Source organism: Enoplosus armatus, chromosome 14 (assembly GCF_043641665.1).
Source record: "Enoplosus armatus isolate fEnoArm2 chromosome 14, fEnoArm2.hap1, whole genome shotgun sequence".
Classification (NCBI taxonomy): domain Eukaryota; kingdom Metazoa; phylum Chordata; class Actinopteri; order Centrarchiformes; family Enoplosidae; genus Enoplosus; species Enoplosus armatus.
The window spans coordinates 4,684,924-4,706,719 of NC_092193.1; the positions used below are offsets into that span (position 1 = coordinate 4,684,924).

Consider the following 21,796-nt stretch of genomic DNA (forward strand, 5'->3'; position numbering starts at 1 on the left):
CATGGTTCATCTACACACTCGTATGTGTTCTGTTTACATTCGTGCAGGATACATTTACATTTCTGCTTCTTCACTTTTATAAACATTTCATTGTTTGGTTTTAAAGGCCACAGCAGACGGATGTTTTAAAGTCGAGCCTCTGCTGTATCTCCACTTATGATTTAATGCGTTACGATCGTGATCCTTGCAAAAGTACTCACTACAGGACATCTATTAGATCTAAAAAGTGTGTGAGTGTCAAACAAAGACAAACAAATAGAAGATGTAGGCAATGAAGTCAACAGCCTTTATATTCCCAAGGATAAGATGAACCTTTGAATAAAATAACATTTTAGAGAAAACTGTCGGCGTGTTAGAATTTATTTTACTGATATTATAAGTGCAGACATTAATTTTCATGTGGGTGTGAACATATAACAATTAACCTGCATACAGTGCATGTGTTAAAGTGACAAGATGTGAGCTCTATAGAAATACAGATAAAGGTTTTCTCTTCTTTCATCGTCTGCTGGAGAAGCAGGTCGGTTTTTTGAGTTTTTGGTATTTTATTATTATAGTTTGGCTCCATCTTGTGGAAATAAGAAGTATATAACAGTTGTGTCTCTGCTTCTACTGCAGGTGTTCAGACAAACAAATCTAGATGTAAGAAGTAATCTGCTCCTTTCAGTTGGATGTTCCTCTGCAGTGTTGCAGTGTGTTACTGCACAGTGGAGAATGCAGTCTATGTGTCTGTGAGACAGAGGGAGGACAACTGTCACTGCGCCGTTGATGGAGCTACTTATTCCCCGAGCAACACAGGCGCGCATTGACAGGCGGACAGTAATGACAGATATGTAGTTTACTGACCGCGGTCCGGCCCGGAGGCCGAGGCAGCTGTAATGGAGGGACAGCTGGAGATTAACGGCGGTGAGGTCCGAGGAACAGAAGGAGTGGGACTCTTTCCTTCTCCTTCATACATCCACAATCAAAGAAATGTGGCTTTTTAGAAAACACAGACAAATACATCATCTCAGATGTGATGAGCCTGCATCACAGTATTCTATAATCTGTTTTACATTCATTGGCAAACATGAAATATGAATTCATATCTGTTTTCCCACACTGGTGTATAACATGAGTGGGTCCTGAGGAGGCCACGTTCAGTCTTAACCATAATAATAAATGATTAGAGCTGCAACGATTACTTGAAAGAAATTTAGCTGCCAACTATTTTGATAATGGATATATATCGTTTCAGTCGTTTTTCAAGCAAAATGTAAAACGTTTTGTGGTTCCAGCTTCTTAAATGTGAGGATTTGCTGTTTTTCTTTGGCGTTTATGATGAGCGTCACTTTGGGCTCTGGGAAATGGACATTTTATAGACTAAACGATTAATCAATGAATCGTGACATTAATCGGCAGATATATCGATAATTAATGTCATCGTTAGTTGCAGCCCTAGTGGCAAGTTTTCAGTTCATTTAATTGTTTAAAAGTAAAATCTAACTTCTATCGTTTTAACCATTTACTTTAGCTTTGCACATGTATATTATGTATGTATATATATATATTTATATACTAGTTGTAGTAGGGTAGTAACAGTCTACAGTAACAGTTGTCACGATTTCGACTCTAAATCGATCAGAAGGAGTTTATATATATGATGTGTTTCTCTCCAGCCTGCTGTGAAAACACCTCAAAGACCACACGGTGCAGATTACCTGGAGCCTGCAGAGACATACAGGGACGTGGTCTGGCCTGACAGACCTGGATCCGTCTTCGCCTTTTCCCCACCAGCCATCCCTTCATCTCCCAGGTAACTGACTTTCCGGTGCAAATTTCAAAGCTGCAGCTCTGACGAGAGGTTTCACTCCGTCTCAAATCGTTGAACCTTCAATTCTGCAGAATAAGTGTGGAAACCACGAGCAGAGAACCTTTGTAGACTGACTCAGTGATGAGACTGAGCTCGGGTATGCTGGACCTTTCCTCTGTCGTTGCCTGTGTGATAAACACTGTGGGGCACATACATGTTTTAAAAATCGAATCGTGACCTTTAAATCGAAATTCAAATCGAATCGTGGCTTTGGAAAGTGGTGACACGATCTAACCATTCTCCATTCAAAGTGGGTTGTTTGGGGTTCACAAATCTAAAGTTAAACAACATAAAAGTTGTTTGCCTTTTTGTGAAGTTGATATTATTTGTGATATTTAATTATTATGTAGAGCTAATAGTGCTTCTTCAGTATGTCCACTCGCATGTGTTTCCCCTCTGTATGACCCCCTTCTCCTTCTCGGCCTCAGAGCAAAGCTTTGGGATGTCAGTGAAAAGAAAGCTTACCTATATAGGGATCAATAAGGTATCACATCAGAGGAAGCACTAATCAGACTTCTCACTCCCATTTTAGAAAAAGATGGCACACAGACGAATTTTGAACAGCGTCTGAGGATGGATGGCATCCAAGCCTCAGAGAGCATGCTGGGAGGTTTTTACAAGGTTAAGCTCAAGTATTGTCTTTGCCAACGCTTTGATCGAGCAAGTGGAGCTCAGTGTGACAGTCTGGCAGGGTAATTGGGCTGAAATTGCCACCACTCAAATGTACATGTGTGAAGACACACACATAATTGAGCACATACGCTGTTATCTGTTGCCTTAATATTACTTTAACAATAGAAGTCAACTCTAACAGGACACCAATTATTACATCTTCTTGCTGAACTTGCTATTGAGTGCAGTTTACGTTTGACTTGCTTTCTTGTGTCCTTCCCAAACAATAAAATACATTTTGGAGAGGAAGTTATGAATATATGACACATTCCTGCAGCTGCAATTGATGACAAACACAACTTTCATGCAAAGAGTTTATTTATGAATCAGACTGCAGTATCATACAACAGTAGCACAATCATATGACTATGGATTATGCTCATATTTATAGATACAAAGATAAAGGCATGTCGTAAAGGAAAGAAAATGAATGAGTTCTCCTTTGATTTACTCTAAAAATAGCATTTAAATACTTGGCATAGTTTTGTAACTGAAATTATGAAACGTAATGTTTTGCCCACCGGTTTTACTATTGGAGTACCAAATGCAAATATATTTTATGAAAAACATTTTTTTCCCTCCTCTCTCTTGCATTTCATGCAAGGAAGAAAAAAAGATGTCAGTGAGTACAAAAAGCACTTAAATCTCATATGAAAATAGAAAATATTACAAGTGTGCATAATTACTTCATGTTGCACGTAACCTGCAGTACAAAAAGTCAAATGACACTATGTTCAAGTGTACCTGACATGCCAATTATTGGGGGAGAGGGGGGCGTATGTACTGAAATAGCTATTTAAATGTTGTCAGGGGCAGTTTACACACAAGACCGAGGCAAAGCCGTTCAGTCTCCAAAATGAATTGAAAATGAGATGCGTTAGTAATTATGGGCGTGCCAGCTTGTCCTCCCCGTGATGCTGACTATGGGCTCTCGCTTGAAACACTGAATCTCATCCGGTACTTTTTTTTTTAAAAATGATGCTTTTTGTATTATTTGAAGTTCACAGTTTTGATTCAATGTTCCTACAGATAAACAGCATGAAGAGCAGAAACTATCCACAATGCTACTGCACCTCTCCAGCCAGAGGCATGGCAGAACAGTAAGTTGTTTGTAAAAACCTAAGGTATGAAACAGTGCTTAGTACGTTAGTATTTGGCATTGCCTGGAGTATAATGTAATGCACACGTAATAAGGCGACATGATTATTACAAATTTACAAGAAATGTCTGAAATACTAAGACAAAGTTCTGAGTTGATAAAATGCTACAACTGTAAAATGCTACATAACAATTAAGTGATACTTGATGAGTGATTCAACAGTGATGGATTCCTACAGATCTGTTGCTGATACATTTCACCAATGCAGCGCTGCTGTTGAGGAAGAACCACATAATTGCAAACTTGTTTTTATCCACAAGAATCATTATTTAGGTTTTAGATCATGATTTGAAATTTATTAAAAACCCCTGTATTTAAAAACAAACAAACAAAGAACTGAACGTTTTCATACTTTTTGCAAATATGTGGTTTTTAAGCCAAAAATAGCATACTGCATTGTATCCTTTAGTGCAATAAGTATAAGAGACAGCAGAACAATTTACACAAAATGGACACGCTGTGGAATGAAAGGAACAAAGGAGGAAGTTAGGACGAGGAGGGGAAGAAGAAAGGGAGGGTGGAAGGAAGGGAAAGAAAAACAAAATCCCACTTTTATTTCTAAACATGTTTCGAGGAACCAACAACAGAACAATACACGATTTGAACTGGAAGACATACAAAGACAAAAATAAGACACAGGTCGTGTCTGACCACCAACATAGGAAATACAGCTGGGATGGATTAATGTATCTAATATCACAAGGAGTGTCCAACATTGACTGTTAGCGTGTGAAAAAGCACTATCGAATAGGAAATAATGGCACAATCAAAAAGTTTCCATCACGTCAACACTAGCACTGATGAACCCTATCGCTCACTGAATCGTGTGGTCAAGGCACACCACAGGGCCATCCCTTCTTATATCACTCTGTTAGATTTTAAAGCACTAGAAAATTATGTTTACTCTCAATATGATACTATACAGACATATGATACTTTCAGCTTGATATAAGGGTGGAGAAATAAAAATTCATGGTTAAATACAAAATATCTCTTAAAATATTTAAAATATACTTTATTTTGTACATTATGCAAACTGATTAACAATTCGATGATAACAAAAATAAATATTCCGTGAAATGTCGTCTCTTTGCGATACAGACGTGTGAACATAGATATACATGATGACGTAAAGCACCCACCCCCTGTTAAGCCCCCATATACCCTGACACAATTCCATATCCCTGTAATATGATTTGAATGACAAGTTCACATTAAAACTCCTGACAATGGTTCCTACAGGTAGCTCCACTACACCACTGAGCTGTTTGTACAACAATATTGCTCTACATATCTTTTTTTGTTGTTGTTGTTGTTGTTGTTCTATATCCCTATATTCATCTTTAAAGTTTATCAAAGTTGCCGACCACCACTTCAACTCAATCCGTGCCTTTATTGCTTCCTGAAATTACCTGGAAATGGGAGCTATACATCAGATTGATCAGGGGACTAACACACATATGGTTAAAGAAGGCAACGCTCCCTCTCCAGTGTAGAACCAATGTATCGTACAACAGGTCACTGATCTATCATGTCATGTGGTGCGGAGTCACTCTTCATTGAAGAGCTCTATGGGTTATGGTTGCAGTGTGTACAAAAGCAATGAGACAGGGCACAATGTCATTGAATTTTTAAAAAAAGAAAGGCTGATTGATCTCATCTGAAAATCAAAACAGTTCTTGAGCCAGAGACAGTGATGTCCAGTTCTAAAACAGCTGTCGCCTCACCACGACAATCAGATGCGCAGTTTATTTTGGTGTAGTTTAAATGCAACAGAGCAGGTTTGTGTCAATAACCCTTCTATGTCTACGTTAGGTTAAACATAAACGCTTACATTCATATCCTTAACAGCTCGCCCGTAAACAAACAGATTCGTTCAGTATGCGAAAAATGTCTCGACTGTATTCACTATGGACATTTTAGAAGTTCTAGTATGCACGACAGAATTGCATAATGTCTGCCAATGAGAAAAGCATAGGGAGGATAGAATAGAAAGGACAAGCCGCTACAAGAAGACTAACTAGTAGAAACCCTATAAGAGGATGGGCTTGGGGATGGAGGACAGATGGGGTAGTGGGAAGTCAGTTTGGGAAGGCTGGGGAGGGATTCGGGGTGGAAGTTGCCCTACAAGTTAAAGGGGCACCTCCCTTTGGCAGTGGAACAGCACTCTTAGTAGTCAACGCAGCGCCGAGGGTGAGGGTGTACACAATGCTCTTGTCGGACAAGAAGGCCATTTCAGTGTCAAGATGAGATGAAGGCATTCTAGTAGGCAGCCAGGTCACAGTGTTGGAGCTAAAAACCTCAGATGGAGATGATGGACGCAGTCTTTCTACACTGTCTCCACTCGGCTGGGATCATGGGGTTCTGGGACGTAAAGAAGAAAAATATTAATTCAGAAAAAGTGTATTTTTATCTATATCTAGTAATGTATTATTCATCTGAATTATCTAAACCGAGGAAGGGTATTTAAAACCGCAATATCTATCACAGCAACAGTATCACAGAAAATAATCTCCTTCTGACAGGACAATGAAAAATGATAGAAGACTTTGGCTATCTTTGGGCGCTGAGACCATCTGGAGATGTCTTTAACAGCAAGACCCACTGACTGTCTCTTCAATTTTGATAACTTGCGACCTCCAGAGATAAATGATGCAATGCATTCTTAAGATTTTATGCACACTTGTGCTCCCTTACTTACAGGAGACTATAGCTTTTCTACTAAAATAGCATTTTTAAGATTGATGAAGAAAAAAACAGTTCATAAACATGGTTTCAGTCTTCTCTCTTAACACAGTTTGATGTGTCCTTTACAGAATTAAACCTAAAGCACAATTTTGGTCGATATGACCCATTAAGCTTTCAATGGCTCTTCTAAATAGTTTTTAATTGTTTTCTAAATAGTCATATGCTCATCATTTCATACATCAATAATAATAATTTGTCACCATTGAAATGCCATGACCACATTCACTCATGGTTTAGTCTGCAGTCATCCTGAAGCATGCATAATAAATCTGTGGACAGTGAAATTGTTTGATGCACTGACCAAATATTTTCAAAAATTGTATTGGTATTATTTTTCTTTTCAGTTTGGTAGTCTACTGAAGCTGTCTGGACCAGGAACCACTTGGGAAATACATGTTTTACTTTTAATGTTACCCTTATAAATTTGTAAAGCTGCACAGACAATCCTCTAAACTTGACTAACACATTTTTCCATAAGGATCCTCAAAGTTTCATTTCCTCTAATTTTCTTATCTTACCTGAGAGAGATGTCTCCTCCTCATCTCGCAACACTGTCTCCTCAGAGACCTGCTGTGAATGGGTGACCTCTTGATCGTTCTCCTTGTCTCTCTGAGGAGCAAGGTGGGGCTCCTCCTCTTGTTCGTCCTTGCCCTCTCCGTCTGCCTCTGCCTCCCCCTCCCCAGAGTCAGTACTCCTGATGCTGAGGCGCCTCATACGATACATAACGTCCACCTCCCTCATCCGGGCCAGGCGCTCAACCGCCACCCGACCTGGAGAAATAGCTAGCTTGTTCTGCAGCGCTTCGATTCGGTGGGAGGGGCCCCTGCTCCTCCTCTCCCCCTCCAAGCTAAGAGACAGCCTGCGGTCTAGGTTTGGGGGAACTGAAAGTGGCAGTCTATCTGGAGGGAACTCTGGTAACCCTGGATGGTCTCGCCCCAGATGAGCCCGTCCAGGTCTTTGCTCTGGGACAGCAAATGGCTTCTTCTCTTGCTCCTGCTTGTCATCAGGCATTGTATTATTATCTTGTCCCTCCCACTCACTTTTCGCTTCAGCTGTCTGTTTGTCTGCACTGCCTTCAGGTGTTTTTCCTGTAATGGCTTCCTTCTCTCCTAATTCTACTTCCTTAGTTGCTGTTTCACTAACACTCTGTTCCTCTGTGACTTGGGGGTCTGCAGGCACGTCAGTTGCTAATATTGTGGATGCACTGTCCTCTGTAGCTCCATTTGCTGGTATGCTCTCAGCAGGATTAACTGCGCACAAATTGTCCAAGTTTTCTGCTTGAGCATTGTCTGTTTTTTCACCCCCTCCCACATTTTCCTGTGTCAATGAATGCTGCTCCCTTGTTTCAGCACACAGGTCAGACCCTGACTGATTCAAACTTGAGTCATTTGGCTCCTCTGTTTTTGTATCTTCTGCTGGACTTTCTAACGCAGCACACTGTGGTGGACTGCCATTTTGAGTGGCCGAGCTGTCCGAGCTGTTCTCCTCGTGAAGTGGAGGCAGTGGGCCCTGTCTCATCTGATTCTCAAGCTCTCTTTTACAAATAGGGCACTCCTCCTCTGATTCAACACTGAGATCTTGAAGAGACTCTGCATCATTAGGTTTAAAATTGCCTGCGGACGCTTTATTGATATCCGCCGGGTCTCTAGACTGACGCAAAGTCTGGCATATGTCCTCGTAATCAGGAGGACTAGTGAGCGTAGAGGCATCCTGCATGGGCTGTCTATCTGCCCATGGCACCTCAGCTGCTGCTGTGTTTGTTGTTGGACTGAAGTCACAAAGTGGTGTCTCAATAGGCTCATCTGGCAGGTCTAGTTTCACTGTCCTGCCGTCGTTGCTCCGTCTACGCGAAAGATGCGCTACAACCCTGTATTCTCTGAAACCTGTCTCCCGAGGTGGGACAGGGAGCTCCTCTCTAAGCTGCTTGCTGAAGGTTACCGACTTTGTTGCAGGCCTGGAGAAGGCGCTCTTGACTTCCCTGTATTCTGGGTCAACAGACCAGCTTACTGCACTGCGCCTAAGGCTGCTGGGCTTGTTTAGAGGTTCTGATGTCAATCGGATTTTGATGCGCTCAGGGATTTGAACAGAACCATTTGGGACTTTATTGCTGGCAGTGCCTAGCTCCAATATGTCTTTGTAGGCCTCGTTGAGATCCTCTATGCACTTGTCAACGCTGGGCTGTTTGCTGCTCTGCTGCTGCTGTTGATCCTGGACCTCTTTTTTGATGGTCTCCAGCTCTTTGACAGCATCCCATGGTCGCTGGCTGACCGGTTTCAGCAGGAACTGTTCAAATGCCTCCTGCCCACTGTTTGCTGCTGGTTTGGTCTCCTCCACATCATTTCCTGAGGGTGGTACTGCTGGCTGCTGAGCTGTGCTCTTGTTCAGCTGGTTGGAGAAGGTGGCGGTCAGGGAGAAGGCGCTGTTGCTTGACAGTTTCAGGCTCTTCACTCCCTTTATAGGAAAACTGAAGGCAGTGCCCACTACACCGCTGCTATCAGGAGGGACTTCAGTGCCGGGAGGGACCGGGTCTTGTTGTGCTTCCTTGTTTTCAGGGGCAGGTTTTCGGGCCTCTGGGCTAGTTTGTGTCTCCTGGTCTCGATACTGGTTTGCAGGCCAGGTTCCCGACAGTTTCATCTCCTTGTAATGGTTTATCTTAGGGGGTCTACAGGGTACTTTTTTAAACATTTTGCTGCTTGCTCGGCTGCTTGTTTTGCTGCTCGCTATGCTACCAGTTAGTGCTTGCAGCTCAGCTTCAGCTGAAGATGTGCTTTGGAGACTTTGGTTTGTTAAATGGCCAGTTTTGTTGTCACTAGGACTGTCCGCTGGGTCTGGTGACTTCTCATTGTTGTTGTTCTGATCACGGATTGTCCCACTGAGCTGCGGAGTAACAGGGACAGACACCAAACAAAAAATTGTCTCACTAAGTCTCTTTTTCAGATTCTTGGATTTGTCTTTCTCTGGTGGTTCAGGTTGTTCCACCTTTTTTACTTCTGTCACAGTTTCAGAGACACCCTGGTCAGCCGGCTTGCATGGAGGAGGTGGTGGTTTACCCAGAATAGATGAAGGAAAAAACTGACTACGGTTTTGCTCGGAAGCTACACTGTCACTTTTTTTGTTTATTCCCCTGTTGCACCATCGATTACTGCTGTCGTTGTCATTGAGAGCTGTTTTGCGGCTGTCAGAATTGAGAGCTGACCCCTGTTGGGGAGGAAAGGCACTATCATGTGTAGATTGTCCTAAAATCTTAGCGGATGGAGTCTCTTTGTTGATGTTACGGATCTTGTCTGAGTCAGTGAGAGAATTTCCGCTAGGCCCTCCTGAGATTTGCTTCACTCTTGGGTCTTCAGTGGGTAATTGACGGGCATGACCTGGTTGTTCTTCATGTCCACAATGTACCTGTTTTCGATAGGACGCACCACGTTCTCCATAATGTTCCAGCCATGAACCACCTGCCTGTCTGGAAAACCACCTTCCAGGATCTGAGCTGGGCATCTGCAGAGCTTCCGCCCTCCATCTTAGGTTTGCCATTTCATTGCGGTTGATTGAAACTGCTCTTGGGGGTGGGGCTCTTTTATATGATGGGGGTGGGATGTAGCCAGGGGGCTCCATTCCAGAGATGGTGGAGTGTTGTGCGAAATAGTCTTGTCTCAGCTCCCCACCCCTTGGATAATAGATAGACCTGTCTTTTTGTTTGGCACCCTGGTCTATAGCAAGCATTTCTGCGCTACCCCTAGTCTGCTGGTGAATCTCATATGACGGAGGCTTTAAAGGCCTACTGAACCTGGGCTTTGGTAAAAGTGCAACATGGCTGCTTGGCCCGGCATTCCTACCCCACCGGTCCCTGACAACAGCACCACTATAGATATATCTACTATAGGGCCCAGAGAAGACAGTGCTGTTTATCCTCTGTTGTCTATCAGGTAGGCTAGGCCTGGATGGAATGAGCTCTCTGATGCCTGTTCTATCAGGTGACAAAACTCTGGGGAGAGACTGAGACTTTGCTTTAGTTCTGGGGTGAAAAAAACCTTCCGGCGTCCTCAGGCGGCGGTACTGGTCCTGAACCCACCTGTCCCCGTCTCCATCCGACAGCTGCCTTCCCAGGCCCACAGCAGGCCTCCACTCCTCTGTACCAAGGCTCTGGCACTTCCTCTCCCCAGTCACCCTTAGCTGACCAGGGGCTGCGTCCAGGTCCCTTAGCCAGGAAATGTCCTCCCATAGCTGCTGCGCTTGTCTCTCTGCTCTGTGTTCCTCTGCTGCAATCAGGGCCTGTGGCCTCCATGCACCAGCAGAGGCCCTCAGCTCCCTGCCATCAGCATAGTCCAGGAGGATGCTGAAGTCCTGGCCTCGCCTCCGCCAGTAGGAAACATCCCTATCATCATAGCTCAGGGGTTCTGAATAAGTCAAACTGGGAACATCGTAGAACCTGCAAAGACAGAAAAGTTCAGTGTGAATAAGACCGAAGGGGAGTGAGGTGGACTCTGAAGTGACTCAGTCATTAGGTTTAGACCCACAGACAAACAGAATAGCATCTGAAAGACAATATTCTTTTAGATGATTGACAGTTTGCTAATAATCCATAGTTAATAATCCAAAATTTATTAATACATTAAACTATCTGCAATGAACACACTTTGCCAAAACAAAACAAAATGAATCAAAATTCAAAATTATTATCTAATTTTCTATGATAATATAATAAAACAACACCACCCTCTTGAGATTTTCTAATTGTGTCAGATATTAGAGGTGACATGTCCATGCCAGTCTCAAGCATGTGTTTTGGCTTTGGCAGCATTGGCTTTCCAACACGACTTAATCAAGGAGAGCCAGCACATATAAGACAGAAGTGCTTAAGTCAGCGGCTCCCAAGTCCCTTGAAGAAACCATGAAATTGTGATGCTACTGCAATATGATCTGCATATTAAATTGTGCTGACCTTATCTTGGAAGCTGGTCATCTGGACACTGACTGTGGCTCTTAAAGAAAGTCTAAGCAAAAACATCCCATTACCTGATCTGACACAAAAGCAGAAGGACCTCCTTCTCTCTGTTTAATTGATCACATAACTCAATTATCAAGACCAAACTGTACCCTTTTAGGAGATACAGTATGACCCACCCATAAACAATAAACTTTTAAAGCAGTCTGCTTCACTATGTCACAATAAAACATAACTCAGGAGAAAATCAGAAGAAAAGGGCCTTTTTGATTGTTGCTGGGGCGAATATGTAATATCACAAGTATTGATATAATTTTAAAAATGCTTGCTAAACTTAACATAAAATGGAAAGTGTGTGACAAGTGACTGTTGGTTCCACTGTAGTGTGATAAAGCCGCCTGGAGATAATTTTAGTTATGGTTCCATATTTACCTCTTATGTGCAGGATATGACTGTAATGCATTTTGCACTGCCAAAACAATTATCTTAGAAATAGCATACTTAATCATAACAGATTAAGTCTAAAGAACAGAGCCTCACTTCTTGTGTTCAAGAGGGTCATTTTGTTAAATTACACTGTAATTTTAATTTTCTAATTTTCTCAAGCAGTCGTGGTAATTTTCCTGGTGCTGTGGAAGAGCGCTGCTGAATGAAGCAGAAGAAACACTCTGATATCCATGAATATCCGTAAGTCGTCAGTCACAGCCATCGCATGTTTTAAGCCACCCCGATGGTGACAGTCAGTTATAATGGAACGAGGGAGCGTGGGTTTAAAATCCTTTCTTAAATTCAAATGCAACCATCATATCTTTCAAATAAAATAAACCAATGACTGTATTTTTCGCAGGCTAGTTGATTCATATACGATAAAACCAGCATAAGGCCATGATTTGCAGTTATCTGTTCCATAAAAAAATATATATATATAACAATAAAATATATCACCAAGTTTGTGAAATATCCAGTCTGATAAATAAAGATATAAAAAAAAAGAACAATTTAGCCTTTTTCAGAGCTTCATCTCATATCTGCACTGCACTAAATCACTGTGTTAGTCACTGTACTCATTCATTTAAGCAGCAGAGTCAATGGATCATCCTCAGCAGCATATGCTACTGTATGGCTGAGGGGAGCCGCGCTGTGCACACTTGCCCAGCAACATGCTTACATCACAGAGCACGTGCTGGGCGTGATTCAGTGTGCCAGTGTTTACAGTGGAGTGATTACGCGCCTGTCTTGAGGCATGTTCAGTCCTCCTCAGTTTGCTCACTGTCTAGTGCTGCTGTTTACATCTGCCTGCCTGGTGGAGGCTGTGGAGACGATAGCAGTGCATGGGTGGGCTCCACAGAGACGCAAGCCACCTCTCTGTGCAGGCATGTAAACAACTCAAACAAGTGCAAAGGCACCTTTCATAATTCCTCATATCCCAGCATAAGATATGTCAGTGGTGCTGCTGCAGCCACAGTGTTCTGCAGCTCTGGAAGGAGGGGAAAGGGAAGAGGAGGAAAAAAAAAAACCCTGCGCAGTGCAGACTCAGTTTTGCATGCAATACCGAAGGGCCCCAGTGAGAAGGGGGGGAGAGGAAAAAAAGGGAAGGTAAAGGGTGTGGGGGATCGCAAAAGAGAGGGAAAAAAACACTCACCCACTATCTGTGGCAAGAGAATCACCCAAGGGCTGAGCATCACCTAGGATACCGATACCGGCTTCTTTTCTCCGTAGGTTCCTTTCCCCGCTCTCGTTGTCAGTGGCGGGGTAGCCCTTCACCAGTGCCTGCCTGCTGCCATAGATGCCGGGGATAGATGCCCCCCGGTCCGCCTCATACCCGTTCAGTGTCCCCCGGCCAGCCCTGTTGTCCACAAGTTCACGCTGGCAATCAGCAGGGCGCTTGTCATAAGGCGTGGCAGATGGAGGACCGCTCTTGGGCAATTTATATCCGTGCGAAATGAGGAGGTCCTCCACACTGTACATGGTGGTGGTGTCTCTCTCACTTCTGGGCAGGAGGGCAAAGGTGGGTGTGTTGCCTTATGCGCAGTGCTGCTGGTGGAAGCTGGAGCACGGTTGCTCAGCAGAGGCCATCACTAAGGGGAGGACAGGGGAGGGAAGAGGTAACATGTGAACAGATTATTTCTGCATGCACCTAAATGGAGGATGCGATCATTTTCAACACAGACGTTTGTGTTACCTTTCCACTTGTGTTAATGCATGACTTTTTCAGCATGTGCTTTGTTGAAAGCTCAGTGAGTGTTCTAAATTAAACATGGATATGTGCTAAACATAACACAGTCTTTTGTGCAGACATTATTGTGTCTTCAAGGGCAACTCTGGAACGTACAACTAAAGTTTAAAGGTGCGCACCATCTTTTTTTATTCGTTGTCCGTTTGATTTCCCTGAACATGGACGATTCACTCCCAAATCTAGAGACCATAAAATGTGTGTTGTCAGCCACACCCTTCCTTCCTCCCAAAGACGATTTATCATCTTTCCAAAGTGTCTAAAACGGTTGTCTATAAGAATTGCTAAATTGAGACTTGTTCCCATTCATTAAACCACTGCCTACATAATGATTTCTCTACCCTTTGTCTGGGATAAATACAGTGGAAAATGTGATTTAACCTCAACACAAGCAGGTTCTAGGTGGAACATTCGTCATCAGTTAATACAATGACTTTTATCCACACACTCAGAGCAGCATCTGGACAGCTGCACTAACCTATGCGCGTGGACAATGCTGCACTTCCTTCAATGGACAAGAATAACTACGTATGTTAACAGAAACTACAAAGTAGAGAAGAGATTAAACAGCTCACCACACTAACAGTCTGTGTCAAATACTCTTAAATGAATCTCCTCCAGTATAGTTTGCATCATATATTTGCCCTTCTGGTAACTTAATACAGTTCTGTTGCACACAGGGAAAATGTAATATTCAGTATAAGTTACTGCACATAATGCATACTGCCCTTTGTCTCTGTGCTGTGTCACCATGCATGGTCTAAGTTCGTAGGTTGCCAGTATTTCTTCTGTCGTAATGGCATCAGGAGAAAATATGGTACATTTATTACATGTAATTAAAGTGATTCATCTCCTGAATCATAAAATCCAGTTCAAAGTTGAAGTATAACTTGCAGCGTTAACAAAAAAAAATCCCAAATGAAAATGAAATATAGGAGCAAAAAGAACTGAAACTAACTCATATAACATGAATCTTATAATTTCATGTCATATTGTAACAAGATCGTATATTCACAATTGAATTCATCTTAATGAAAACATACGTTTGTGCACTCTGATGGGTGCATCATACTATACTTATTTATTTAATCTGTGACTTTGTAAACCAAAACCATCCCAACCGGAACCAAAAATGTTCAAAAATAAAGCGACTAATCTTTAGGTTTTTAGCACTTCTCTCAGACTGTCACTGTCACTGTGTATTCAATACTAAATTAAGTACATTGCAATTGCCAATACTCTATTGTTAGAATATAATTGGCACTGCAACGAACGATTAATCTGCCGATTATTGCCTTGTAGTTGTTTGGTTGGTGGAATGTCAGAAAAATGACCATCACAATCTCCTGAAGCCAAAGGTAATGTTATCAAATTGCTTGTTTTGTTCAACCAACAGTCAAAAACCCCAAGGTTTTCAATCATAAAAGACATAGAAAAGCAGCAAATCCTCAATTAGAAGTTGGAACTGGGAATTTGTTGAGAATCATTTTTGCTTGATTTATTCATTTCAGCTCTAAATATGATGCAACAAGTAGATTAAAAAAGAACAATTTGTTTAATGACTTCTTGAACACTAAAAGGCTAAAAGTTTTATGTGAAGAGTCTATTCTCCTGAGTTCCTCTGCTGTTTGTGTGTTCACTTGTGTGTGTATGCGAATGCAGAAGCAGCCCTGCTTGTCTGATATATTAATTAGTGGCTATAACAGTCTGTCCTGCCTGGAGATGACAGTGGATGGCTTATAAAACAGTAACACAGTGATCAAAGGCTTTGCACACATTAGCATTTTGGCTAATCATGTTTGGACTTGAATAGTGGCTCACTATTCGTTTTCCATTATGAAGGTGTCACTTAAAGGACGAGTACAGTGTTGAATCAAAGATGTGAGTGTTAGAATAGACTTACAAAATAAAGTTAAGGTGGTGCATTGCCAAAATTGTTCATAGCAAACACATTTTATTTCTTTTTTTAACTGAAACTACAATACTTTTTGTCAATTACAGATTACAGGATGGAGGTCATGTGACAGACGTATTTGAATGTGACACTTGACCATCCAAAGACACACAAACAGATTCTCTAATACCAAAGATAACACAGACTGGAAGCATGTTTTCTTCATAGTACTTCAGTAAACTCCACATCTACTAGACTTCTCTGGAAGTTTCCCAGGACAAAGTACCTGTTGTTGCTTAAATAGGCTCATATGAGACTTGCTTCTGTCCCTCGGCTTACCTCAAAAGATATTTTTATTCTTATTATTATTATTCTCTGCTATTCAATTCAATTCATAATTAATACCTCATGATAGGACAAAACAATGTATTAAAATATTCCCTTTCAAAAGATTTAGAAATAATAATACTAGTTTTTTGGGCTGTTTTTTTGTTGGAATCAATAAATACTGATGTGACTATATGAAAATGACTTTGTATTATACAGAATCTTTACAACACAAGGTATTAACTTATTAACACTAATACTGTACAAATGTATAAAAATAAATAGTGAAAAATGCCCAACACAACTTCCCAGAGCCCAAAGTGACATCCTTACAACAGCACATTTCATTTACTATCATATACGACGAAGACAAGCAGAAAATCCTCGTAGATGAAAAGCTGGAACCAACAAATATGTGGCATTAAAATAACCAAAACGATTAATCAATTATCTAAATAATTGCTACATACTTAGGGAACAGTTGCAAAAAAAGTAAACCTCAGTTAGTTAATTCTTATTTTTACTCCATTTACACCGATGATGCAAAACATTGATTATATAAACCATTTTGTTCAAACGAATCGGAAAGATTCCCTCCTCTTCTCTTGACCTTAAGGTGACCTTAACATTTCTCACTCCATAACTTTGTCCACTCTGCAGTTCGGAGTTGCCTCTGGCCTGGAAGCTTATTTCATACGATTCACTGTAAGACTTTACATATAGCCTGGAGATAATTAATACTATCCAGATGTAAAAGGCTCAGCAGAAAAGACCACGCTGTGTCTAACCGTATTTTCAAGGACAACACATGTGGAAATGGATTAGCCAATTTGTGAACGTCATTGTAACTTCACTGACGAGACGAGCCTGAGCAGACGTTAAAAATCAGCATGCGGAAATCAAGGCTTCTGAATTATAAGTCCTCCAACTATTCCTGGCTCGTCAAGTGGAGTGAATAGGTAGTGTGGTGAATGCAGTAAAAATCAACTCAAGGGCTTCTTGAATTAGCCAAATCCAAGAGCAGTCATGACCAGTGAAGACAGACTCATATAGAAAAGTAGCTTCCTTTTATCATAGAGTTTTATCAGGGAGAACCAGAGCGAACCAGACACACAGTGGCCCTTTTTGACAAGGTCACAGCTTCAAATGATTGCAGTGGAAATATAGCACATGAGCCTTTTTTTGCATAGCAACAACAAAAGTACCATTAATAATTACAGCACAGCCACATTTTGACATGCACATTATTGATATGCTGAGGGATATGATAGTTTTGTGAGTGAGGCGAACTAACAATAAGGTCAGCTGCCGTAAAAGTTGCCGTTGAGGTCATTTGTTAGCTGATAATTACTGCTGTTAAGAGCTGAGTCCCTTTTCTGCTTTTAGAAACATACATCTATTTTTATGTGAGGAGCTTTCATTGATAACTTTCCTGTGCAGCCACAAAAAAAACGCAGCTTCAACTGCGAGGTTGAGTCTAAATTTACTTTAAACTTTTAGAAATTTAGTTTCATTGACCACCACCCTCCAGGAGCTGAGGGAGGGAGGCCCCCAATGTACAGCCAGGCCTTGTAGACTGCATGCACAGGTAGTGGCCACTGTAACACATCAGCACTAGCAGGCAGCACCACCCTAACTGCTAAGGGAGTGTACCTACATCTTACCTAGAGACAGGGAAAACAGAGCGCCACAGAGCAGGCTAATCATAAAAAAAAAAAACTGCTTATGCAAACTCATATGAAGCTCAAGTTCAGCACGTTTATAATTAACAGCACTTTGTGTTAACTAAGTCCAACTGAATCTCTGAAAAAACATCTTCCTCCTCATCATCTCCCCTGGATGATAACTCCCTGTATGAATGAATAATGATTTGAAATAGATCCGCTGTATCACAACACATAGCTTTCAATAATACATCACTGTTGTAGGAATAGATGTCTATGCATAGACACAGTATGACCTACTATAGCCTTGCTGTAGCCTACCGCAGTGTTATATGGCACAGCCTACATAAAATTGACTGCTATGAAATGATTTTTCCAATCAGCTCCCAAAACCTGCTTCGCCCAGTGCCGCAAGTCCAGCGCCTACCAGGAAAAAAAAGCCTACCTGCACGCACTGTAAGTTGAAAATATAGTCAGCGGTCATGTTTTGACGAAAGCCGCTTGGTCAAATCATAACCTCGTTGCAAATTTTGCTCAAGAAATGCACGCAACGCAGCGGCGAGCGCACATCCCCGCCTCGCCACCGCGCAGCGGCGGCTCGCCGCGGATCTGTCGAAGGGCGAACATTTTGAGGTGTGTGCAAGTTGACGCGCGGTTACCGAGGAGGTTTTTGCAGATGCGTCTTCGCTGAGTGTTTACCAAGACCCGCTGCCCCTGCGCTACCGTGGAGGCTACGTGAGGCGCGGAAAAAGCCACAGCAACCCCTCCCTAGAAATAAGCCCGTGTCGGCAGAGTGGGAAACATGCATGCAGCAAGATGCCATAACATTGCAAAAACGAATAAGGGCGTAGCGACGGAGAGACGCATACCTGGGAAGATGCTTGGCGCGGCCGTCGCAGTTCCCCTGCGCCCAGCTTTAGCTGCTGAGACTGAGAGCACTGCACAGAGCCTGAGCCGAGCATGCCTATTGGTAGGCAGAGACGCGCTGGTTGCTGGCTGCCTGGACTGGGCTCTCCTCACTACAGCTGAGGTGGGGTGGGCTCCTCACATGCAGGCAGCTACAGAGAGGGATGTCAGAATGGTTTCTTCCAAACTGTTTCTCCTAACTTTGCTTTTTTTTCATAGCAACAGTCTTTTTCTTTTTTTTTCATTCAATCTGACATATTGACTTGAATGATAACTACAGACATGTGGAGCAGAACACCTGACAGGAACACACCTTATGGTTTTGTACCAGAAAGGTCAGTCACTGCTTGTGCTCAGTTTTTGCTGCATTACTCAACTGACTTTCCAATAAAAACTCCATCTCCCTCTGACGAATTCCTATATTAACGCCCACGCGTCCATTTCCCGTCCTGTTAAGTTCTAGATGAGCAGTATGGCAGCGAGCAGCACCGCGCCCTTGGTGATGTTGATGACTCGTCACTGTGTGTGTCCCCCCTCCCATCCAATGCCAAGACAGCTTGGCTAATTAAATGTGCTGGGCTCAGGCCTTCCTGTGCCAACTGTGACATGCTGCACTCTGAGGGATCCCTCGATCCGAGGAGTGACGGGACAACGCGCATGTCCTGAAGATCCACTCACTGTTAATAATGACCTCAGGGGTCCCTGCAAAGCGTAGACGCCATGTCAGCCTTTCACTTTTCTTCACTTATTCTGGGATTTGGTTTAATTGACATACATCCACATCTGGGAGCTTCCCAGTGCAACCAGTGCTGGATGTCCAGTGAGCAGTTAAACAAGTTAAGGATGGTGCCCATAATGGATTTAGAATAATTGAATGTTACTGCGTCCATCTGTCTGTCAGGTAACAGAAAACGTGTGATGATTGAGGACACTTTCAAATGATGATTCGCTCCTTTGGTTGCTTTTTTCCTGGTTGACAAAGCCAATCTGTTAAGAACAGAGGGAGTGCAGTTCAAGTGACCCCAGTATGGGATGCCTTTACCCAGTACGGGACTTATTGTAGGACACCCAGATGACAGACTGATGACAAATGAAGCGTTCCAGATCCCAGAATCATCCAGAGTCCACATCTTCAATACACAGCTGAATGTGGAAACCAGAAACCAGGAGCCGGATTACATTTGTGCCAAAGCCGACAGTCTGCTACTATCAGCCTGACTGGGCTGGCTGTACTTGGAAGGCATTTCACACCATTTTCACACTTCAAACGTAACAGCATACATCCAACAAACTACGTCACTTCCCTCTGCTTCAGAGGCAGGCAATGTGTGGAAAGATTGCTCCAGGATCGAGCACTAGTCATTCAATCTCCAGCCCAGATTGTGCACCTGGTCCAGTGAACTGATGACCTCTCTGTATCCTATACTGCCCAAACCACTAAATATGTAACTGAAACAAACATAAACCAGCGCAAATGCCAGTGGAAACATCCACATGTTTAACTTGTAGGATTTTCTATATCCAAAATCCTTTTTTCACCAGTGTAATCCCATTTTACCTTACTTTAGAACTGGTGATACTGGTTAGTTGATTAAATGGACTCACTAGGATTTTTTCTGACATTTCCAGCAAAAAGTCACTGATTAAGACTCGGAGACGTGGTAAAGCTCTGCAAAAGCTGGAAGTGGTACTTGAATTGAGGGCAAGATCGACCTTCCATCCTCATGACTTCCTGCAGTTTGTATCAAGCAGATTCCCACATGCTACGAGGCTGATGTGAACAGTTCTACTCAGCACTCAGCTGGAAGATTATAGCCTGCAAAAGCCGATCCAGTTTGGGTTCCTTCATTGGATTTCCTTTTCCCCCTAAATTTGAACTTGATGAACGTTCACACTGTTTAAAATAATTAACCACACCTGTAGTTCAAATATGGCAGAGAGTGTTTTGTTTTATTGTAGATTTCTGTGTCTTGTCGGAACAGAGCATGTGCACATAAATCTTTGACAGTTGTCAATCAATATAAACAATACATTTAGAGAAGAAAGTTCACATTTCTATTTTAATTCACACTGAAACGTGATATTTCAGGTTTACAGCCTCCTGACGCCCGACTGAACATATGAGCAAGCTCAGCCTATACAGATGTCTGAGAGTATATTCCTACACAGTTCAGCTGTATCCCATAATATGGGTTGTGATAAATATATATATATATATACACAGTCATATTGCGTAACTGTAAGAATCAATGTATACGACTAATTACACTCCGTCTCAGCTCGTAAAGAGCTTTAGATAATCTACATCCCACCACTCAGTGCACTGGCCTTGTGTTGGACGCCTGGTCATGTTAAATGCTGTCAGCCAGGAATACCTGCTGAATACAGACCACTGCATCAGCTCTTCTCCTGCTTCCTGCCATACTGTCAAGGCACTGCCAGCAATGCCCATCTCTATGGCAACATAACATGTCATTTGGTGGACACTTGTGTACCTTATAGTACTTGAGTGCTTCTTTTTTAGTACAACTGCCCGAAGGGAAGTGAAGGGCCGACTCCGCTCTGAGCGCAGGAAGGATGAATATTGGTAGAATATGAGAGACACTGAATTATTGATTAGCAGCTGGTTTAGCGCTAATCTAATCTGACCTTTTAACTTTCTTGAAAAGGTGTTAAATGTGTTGTCATCGTTGCTCACTTGTGGTTACGTTTTTAGTTGATGTGTCTTGGTCTCGTGCTGAATTTGACTTCGACTTGTCTTCCTCAGCAGGTTTGAATTTTCCAAATGTCTTGGTCTTGATCTTGGGTAAGACTTGCTGTGCTCTGATCAGGGTTTGATCTTCACACCTTCTCTAGGCGGAGACAGGACCGAACGTGGTCTTGACAAGTACTTAGAAATAGTCTGTGGTTTATATCTGCCTGCTGTGGCTATGTGATATACAATCATGTCATTTGGCAGACGAAAAATGACTTTGCCATTTCCGCGGTCCGTCGTGTAGCCTGCTGCACGCTGCAGTGGGTGGTCTAACACCCATATCAGCTCTGCTCTACTTCACATGGCAGGCTGACTTTTACTGGGTGGAGGCCTTTGCTTCTAATTTACAGCTTTTAAAGTAATCGTCTAAAGGTTTCACAGACATGTGAAAGAAAAAGTGCTTTACAAGACAACTGTGGAAGTGAGGAGGCCTCGTCTAGTATCAGATGGACTGTAAAGACTGCACTTCTGTTTACACCTCTAGGAAATATATGGTTTGAGATTTTGAGGGCTTCACATTAAAGAATTGCATACATTGACTGCATGTTGTGCTTTAATTGTGCTTATTCTTGGAGCAGCTGTTACCCGGAGGTGAATATCTCACTTTAGGTTGGAGTCATTACACATACAGGAGGTGTTGCTGCATG

The 21,796-nt window shown here is 42.4% G+C and overlaps 1 protein-coding gene across 1 annotated transcript; it reads right to left on the reverse strand.

Moving 5' to 3' along the window:
• Nucleotides 1-6,012: 6,012 nt before the first annotated feature.
• On the reverse strand, nucleotides 6,013-13,338 carry LOC139297103 (junctional cadherin 5-associated protein). Its single transcript, XM_070919693.1, has 3 exons — nucleotides 13,013-13,338; nucleotides 6,950-10,854; nucleotides 6,013-6,047 (listed from the first exon to the last, which is right to left on the reverse strand). Exons 1-3 carry the CDS (start codon nucleotides 13,336-13,338, stop codon nucleotides 6,013-6,015), a joined length of 4,266 nt encoding a protein of 1,421 aa, XP_070775794.1.
• Nucleotides 13,339-21,796: the final 8,458 nt, after the last annotated feature.